This window comes from Nesoenas mayeri (genome assembly GCF_963082525.1).
Source record: "Nesoenas mayeri genome assembly, chromosome: 19".
Taxonomy (NCBI): domain Eukaryota; kingdom Metazoa; phylum Chordata; class Aves; order Columbiformes; family Columbidae; genus Nesoenas; species Nesoenas mayeri.
Genome location: NC_137568.1, coordinates 12,756,601 through 12,763,633, shown reverse-complemented (window position 1 = coordinate 12,763,633; position 7,033 = coordinate 12,756,601). Strand labels below are relative to the sequence as shown.

General features: G+C 63.2%; 1 protein-coding gene across 4 annotated transcripts; it reads left to right on the top strand.

Moving 5' to 3' along the window:
* Positions 1 to 2,766: 2,766 nt before the first annotated feature.
* SIRT7 (sirtuin 7) lies at positions 2,767 to 7,033 on the top strand. 4 transcript variants are annotated; one of them, XM_080356417.1, is made up of 10 exons: positions 2,767 to 2,900; positions 2,965 to 3,102; positions 3,600 to 3,704; positions 4,636 to 4,706; positions 4,800 to 4,872; positions 5,254 to 5,352; positions 5,816 to 6,052; positions 6,294 to 6,374; positions 6,444 to 6,550; positions 6,816 to 7,033. In XM_080356417.1, exons 1-10 carry the CDS (start codon positions 2,805 to 2,807, stop codon positions 7,012 to 7,014), a joined length of 1,206 nt encoding a protein of 401 aa, XP_080212543.1. In that variant the 5' UTR covers positions 2,767 to 2,804; the 3' UTR covers positions 7,015 to 7,033. The 4 variants fall into 4 exon arrangements, with proteins under 4 accessions (XP_080212543.1, XP_080212542.1, XP_080212545.1 ...); XM_080356416.1 differs by having other exon boundaries at positions 6,294 to 6,550; XM_080356419.1 differs by lacking the exon at positions 2,965 to 3,102 and having other exon boundaries at positions 6,294 to 6,550.

Here is a 7,033-nt window from a genome sequence, read left to right as displayed (position 1 = left end):
GCTGTCGTGGCCCAGCGAGGGGGCCGGGAGGGCGGGCGGGAGGGAACCGTGTTGGCTGCAGGCCGGTTTTGTGCCTAATGTGTTGCACTGAACAAGACCAAAATCACTAGTTGTTCCCGTGTTTTGAGGGTATCCAGTGTCTCTAGTGTGATGGTTTACACAACCAGTTTATGTGGTTAAATAGCCCTTTATTTAAAGAGAGAAACATCATTTTAAGAGTTATTAAATTATCTAAGTTTAAAATTGGACAGAAGAGAGAGCGTATTTATAGTCAGCTTTTTTATCTGAGAGGGCGAGAATATTTGACCATATAAATGGGGAAGTATTCTCGGAGTCTTTGGTAGTTTAAAGTTAATAAATAAATAATTTTAAAATTTCTCATGAACCTTCTGCAAACTGTTTGTGGCTCTGAGGTTAGTTTTTATAAAGAGTTATCAGACTTTATTTATAAAACTTGGAAAAAAGACAAAAAAAGAGGCAAGTCTTGTTTGATATCTTTTTGCAATTGTACCAAAAGTGACTTATTCTTGACCGTGCTGGCTTCCGTTGTGTCCCCTCATGTTACGCTCTCCGGGCGCGCACGCGGTGCTGCTGCCAGCGTTGCCTCTGCGCCGGCGGCCGTTGGTGCTGCCGGCACGGGCCCGAGCACAGCCGGGAGAGTGGCTTGGAACCTCTTGCAAGTCTGCAGAAGGATTCTGGCACACAGGCAGAGCCGCTGCTGTTCTTGAAGGCAAAGCTGAGTGGCTGTTGCAGGGAGCGGTGGCGCCCACGCTGCTGGCGGGGCGGGAGCGCGGGCAGCCGTGCGGGGCGGCCGCCGCAAGCTGTTACCTGGGCGGGGACGCGCTGTGCTGGTGGAGCCGTGGCGCAAGGGAGAGCTGCCCAAGTTTAGGGGAGACTGATTGAACTCCGGAATTGATCCAGCGGGCAGCACTTGTGTGGCTTTTGCCACTTGTCTAACGAGGAGCGAGTCTGCGCTCGGGGCAGCGCGGGACCAGCGCCCGCGCTGAGCCGTGGCCCCTTGTGCCGAGGGTCCACGTGTTGCCGAAGTGGCGCTGCAGCACAGCCGCTGTCCCGCCCGCTCCAGCTCTGCCTGTGGGTGCTGGGGTTGCTCAGATGTGCAACTCAGAAGCTCTTTGTGGCCAGACTCTATTTCCACAAACACTTTGACCTCCCTCTCCCCTATCCAAAGATTAAGGCTGATAACTGAGTTGTTTTGGAGACGCAGGATATGGAGGTGAGGTCCGTGTGGTCTCCTGGCTGCTGGAGGCCTGAGCAGAGGGCAGACCGGGACGGCACACGTGCAGCCGCAGTCTTGCGGAGAGGCGCAGTTCGCGGCGCTGGGTGGTTTTCGGTGCCGCGTTTCTCCGGTCGCTGAGCTGGCACTGCTGCCCTCTGCGGTGAGAGCCGGGTGAAGCTGGTGGACGCTGCGCTGTGGCAGGAGAGGGGTAGAGAGCTGGTGGGGATTTCCTGCTGGGGGAGCTTGGCTTTGCGCTGGTTGATGGGGAGCTTAGGGAGAAGCTGTTTGGGATGCTTAACCCAGTGGACTTCCTGAACGGGGAGCGGGTTAGAACGTCCCCCAGGTTTCTGCGTCCCAGCCCTGGCCTTTCTCTGAGCTGGGGCGTCCGATGCGCCACCCCCCAGCTGCTCGCCGCGCGGGCTGAGCGCTGAGCGGCGCTCGGCACGGAGCTCCGGCTCTGACCTGGGTCTTCCATCTGGTGCTGTGACGCCTGAGGAGGGGCGGCGTTCGACCCGAGCCCTGCCGCTGGCCCGGCTGCCAGCCCCGCGCGGCCCCGGCCGGGGCGGCGCTGCCGGGAGCGGGCCCGTGCGCGGCGGGCGGCGGGCGATGTCCTGCGGCCGCGGGGCCGCTGCCCGGGGGACCCGGCAGGGCACAGAGCGGGCGGCGGTGCCGGCTCCGCCCCGTCCGCGCCCGGGTTCCCTCCCCGAGCGGTGCGCGGCCCGGCCGAGGGGCTGGGCGTGCCGTGCGGCGCCGGAGCTTCTGCGGGAATGGCCGAGCGGGCCGGCCGGGCTGTGTCGGGACGCGTCCCTGCGCTGGGCCGGGGGGAGCCCGGGGGGCGCCCGTGGGCTCCGTCCCGCCCCGCGGGCTCGCGCGTGTGCTCCGCGGGGCTCGGCCGCGCGTGCCCGTGTCGGGGCGTTTGTTTCTTCTCCTGTGCTGGTGCCGTCACCGCGGTGGGGGCCCCTGCCCGCCGTGTCCCCGCGGTGTCCCGCCGTGTCCCCAGGGTGTCCCCCGGGTGTCCCCAGGGTGTCCCCAGGGTGTCCCGCGGTGTCCCCAGGGTGTCCCCCGGGTGTCCCCAGGGTGTCCCCAGGGTGTCCCGCGGTGTCCCCAGGGTGTCCCCAGGGTGTCCCGCTGCGTCCCCCGGATGTCCCCCGGGTGTCCCCCGGGTGTCCCCAGGGTGTCCCGCGGTGTCCCCTGGGTGTCCCGCCGTGTCCCGCCGCGTCCCCAGCTCGGCCGTTGTGTGTCGTGTGGTGAATCGTGTGAAGTCGCGTTGCGCTCCGGGCGGGGGACAGGCCTGCCCCGTCCCGGCGGGGCGGCCGCGGCTGCCGGGCGGTATTTATTGCTAAGTTATGGCGGGCGGTATTTATTGTGTACATAGTGTCCGCCGCGCCGCGCGTGTTCGTGACAATAAAGCGCTTTCAAACAGCCGCCTGGCGCTTCCTTGGGCCGCGGGGGGCGCTGCTGCGCGCGGGCGGGGGCGCCGGAAATGGCGCTCCGCCGCTCTCGCCGGCCGGCGGAAGCGGTGCTGCCGCGCGGCTCCCGGCAGCGGAAGCGCGGCGCTTCCGGGGCGATGGCGGCGGGCGGCAGCCTGAGCCGCTCGGAGCGGAAGGCGGCGGCGCGCGCCGAGATCCTGCAGCAGGAGGAGCAGCGGGACCGGCGCAGACAGGTACGGCCCGCCCGCCCCGCCGGCCCGCCCGCCCGGCGCCGCCGTGACCCCCTGTGCCGGGCAGGTGTCCCGCATCTGGAGGAAGCCGCCGGCGGAGCGGAGCCCCGAGGAGTGCCAGGTGCTGCGCGAGAGCGACGACATCGTGCGGGAGCTGGAGCGGCGCCGCCACCGGCGGGAGCGGCTGCGCCGGCGGCAGGAGGAGGTGGGCGGCGGGCCCGGGCGGGGCTGCGGGCGGAGGCGCCTCCGGGGCCGCCGCTCGGTGCGCGGGGAGCGGCGCGGGAGGAACCGGCCGGCGGCTGCGGGCGCAGGAACCTGCGGGGCCGGGGCTGGGGCCGGGGCTCCCGCCGTCGGTCTCTGGGCTGGCGCGGCCCGCGCTGGGGCCCCGTTTGGCGGGGCGGGCGATCCCCAGAGGTGCCGCCAGCCCGGCCACGCCGCAGTCGTGTTTCCCAACGCGGCCGCTGTCCCACCGGTGCGCTGCAGGGCACGGCTCGGCAGGCCTGCGTGCGCTGCTGTCCCGGGGGTTTTTCCCCTCAGCTTCCAACACCCACGTTATTCTATGTACGGACCACTCCTGATGATACTTGTGTCACTTTTTCTGTTTAGGCCCATATTAGACCTCCCAGGGAGCTCCCTGTTCCTGCTGACTCGCTGACGTGCCGTGTGTCAGAAACGCTTGACCGTGCTCCGTTGTGCTTACAGGTGTGTGACGAGCCCGAGGAGTTACAGAGAAAGGTGTCCGAGCTGGCTGCGGCCGTGCGGAACGCCAGGCACCTCGTCATCTACACGGGCGCCGGGATCAGCACGGTAGGGCGGTCAGGGGTGAGCGGCTGCGGCCCTGGGGCGCCCTCAGGAGCCTGCGGGGCTGTCTGGACGTGTCTTGTCATTTCCAAACGATCGCGTGAGGTGTGTTAGGAGTCTGGGATGCTGCGCTCGCGCGACTGCACTGCACACCTCGACTGACATGTGCCGCTTTTGTCTGGGGCTGCATCACCTCTGTGAGCGTGTGAAGAATGTGCTGTTTAAATGAGAAGATCACTAATCTTACTTCATTCAGGTCTCTTCAGTTACTTTTGGTGCAAAACCTAAAAACGAGTTTGCCAATTAATGTTGTCTGTATTAATGGACAAATAGGAATCGCTGGTGCTTAACAGAACATATGACAGATTAAGGAATGGATGGTTTCAGTGGTCTCTGAGGAAGTGAGAATCTGGTTCTGCTTCTAGTGTGACGTTTGTCACCTTTGGCTGAACTCTGAGATGGGAGCTGTGTTTATCTGTCCTGCAGCCTCCACAGGCGAGAGCGCGAGCCTGGGCAGGGCGCAGCGGTGCCAATGGCACAAGTGTTTTTGCTAAAGAATGCCAAGTGCAAGGTGCCAGAAATCAGAGTCTGCTGAAAGTAAGGAAAGGTTCAAGAGCTGAGTTTCGTGTAGGGAAATGGGAAGTAACAAGGGTCGAAAAGAGTTCTCGGGAGATTCCATAATGGTAATACTGGAGAAAATAAATAGTGGAGGTGAAAATGAGAGCTGTAAGGTGGGGGCAGAGACACTAGAGAGAGAAGACATACGGAAAGGAGGTTTTCCTGTGATTAGGAACCACTATGCTAGAAAACCTGGCACAAAGGGAAAAGCGCTCATGAGTGAGCGTCTGGCTGGCCCAGGTGAGAGTGGCTCGATGTGTTTGTAGACAGGAGGTACAGACCTGCCCGTCAGGCCTCGTTTTCTCTCCTGATAACACAGGCAGCTTCAATCCCGGACTACAGAGGTCCTAATGGCATCTGGACCTTGATGCAGAAGGGCAGGAGCGTCAGGTGAGGAGGAATTCTTGGCTGCGCAGCAGAAAGCTGATGCTGAAAGGGACGTTAACAGCAATGCCATTTTGTTATTGTCTTGCTTCTTGTCAGGGCTACAGACCTGAGTGCGGCGGAGCCCACGCTCACCCACATGAGCATCGCCTGCCTGCACAAGCACAACCTGGTAAGAAGTTTGTCCCACCTCGCTTGTGCTCCTCTGTTGAAGTACGGCAAATAAAACCCAGCAGAGGGAAGAATCTTTTAATGCAGTAGCCAAAGTACTGTTCTCATCCACGGAGGGAACAGCTGAGCCTTCCCCAGGCAGCTCTGGAGCTTCTCCCCGGGGTCTTTTGGCTGGTCCCTTGTACGTGCCCCGGGAGGCTGCTCTGAGCCCCGGCCACAGGGTCAGCCAGGCCCAGCTCCTAGAGACGAGGAGTTTTGCATTTAGCTTTCGTAAAGGGCTGTTCTGCTCTCAGTACGGGCCGAGACATAGGGCTCACCTGCATTTTAGTAATACTTGGAGTCTCCTGCATGTGTGTTAGGTCAGTGTTTTATTCTCTCCAAGGTGCAGCACGTGGTGTCTCAAAACTGTGATGGGCTGCACCTGCGGAGCGGGTTACCCCGAGCAGCAATATCGGAGCTCCACGGGAACATGTACATAGAGGTGAGCGGCCAGAGCAGGAGCACGTTACTCTCCAGGGCCCTCACAGGAAGATAACGGGAACCATTTACCTCTCACTGGCTCAAGAACACTTAGAACCAGGGCTGGCCTCTGCTTAGCTCAGATCTTCAGGCCGTGGGGTTTGGGGTGGACTGGTTAGCAAGCACCAAAGTGTTCTGTGCCACTCTGTAGCTTTTTCTCTGTGCTTGCCAGAGCCTTCTGCTTCTCACAGCTCTTCTCAGGCCAGCTCTGCAGTCGTTCCCGTTGCATAGCCAACAGGCTCCCTGTAATTCCGCTTGCTAGTTGAGCTTTTCCAGACTTTTCAAGTTAGCATCTGATCCCTTCTGCTGCTTCCAATGTATTGTCCCCAAAAAGTGCTTTTCTTCTGGGAGAAGTGGCTGGCTCCTGGCCATCCGCGGGCGGCGTGCTCGCGCTCCAACTGCTTTTTGCCTTTGCCCTGCCCCAGGTCTGCACTTCGTGTACACCCAACAGAGAGTACGTGCGAGTGTTTGACGTGACGGAGCGCACGGCCCTGCACAGGCATCACACGGGCAGGATGTGCCACAAGTGTGGGGCACAGTTGAGAGACACAATCGTCCACTTTGGGGAGAAGGGGACGTTGAGGCAGCCCCTGAACTGGGAAGCAGCAACAGAAGCTGCAAGCAAAGCAGATGTGATTCTTTGTCTGGGTTCCAGCTTAAAGGTAACTTTAGAGACTCGGTGAAGATTGTTAGCAGCGTTCCCTCTGGGTGATACACCTTGGTGCTGAGCAGTCTCCTCCCAAACAGACAACTGTAAACTCTGGTGTCGGGAATCGCCCACCATCTGTGATAGTCTCTCTTCCTCCCTCTTTCCCTTCCTGGTAATACATTCCTTTTCCTCTCGCTGACACGGTTCACGGCTGCGCGTGCCTTTGGCTGTACTGACACCCCGTTTTGTGGCAGGTGCTGAAAAAGTACCCGCGTCTGTGGTGCATGAGCAAGCCGCCCCCGCGTCGTCCCAGGCTCTACATCGTGAACCTGCAGGTGAGACGGGGCGCGGGGCGGGGGCCGGGGCCTGGCGGGGCGGTGACCCCGGCCGCGCTGTCCCCGCAGTGGACGCCCAAGGACGACCTGGCTGCGCTGAAGCTGCACGGCCGCTGCGACGACGTGATGCGGCTGCTGATGGCAGAGCTGGGGCTGGAGATCCCGCGCTACGACCGGTGAGCGGCTGCCGCCGGGGCCGTGCCGGTGCCCGGGGCCGTGCCGGTGGCCGTGCCGGTGCCCAGGGCCGGTGGCCGGGGCCGTGCCGGTGGCTGGTGGCCGGGGCCGTGCCGGTGCCCGGGGCCGGTGCCCGGGGCCGTGCCGGTGGCCGTGCCGGTGCCCAGGGCCGGTGGCCGGGGCCGTGCCGGTGGCTGGTGGCCGGGGCCGTGCCGGTGCCCGGGGCCGGTGCCCGGGGCCGCCGTCCCACGCTCCCTCTCCCCGCAGGGCGCGGGACCCCATCTTCGCGCTGGCCGAGCCGCTGCGGCCCGGGGAGGAGGACACGCACTCGCGGAAGCCGGTGGCGCCGCCGCCGGGCGCGGAGCCGCCGCGGGAGGAGCCGCCGGAGCAGCCGCCGCCCGCCCAGCCCGGCGGGTGGTTGGGCCGCGGCTGCGCCAAGGGCGCCCGGCGGCGGAAGAGCCGCTGAGCGGGCGGGGCCGGCGCAA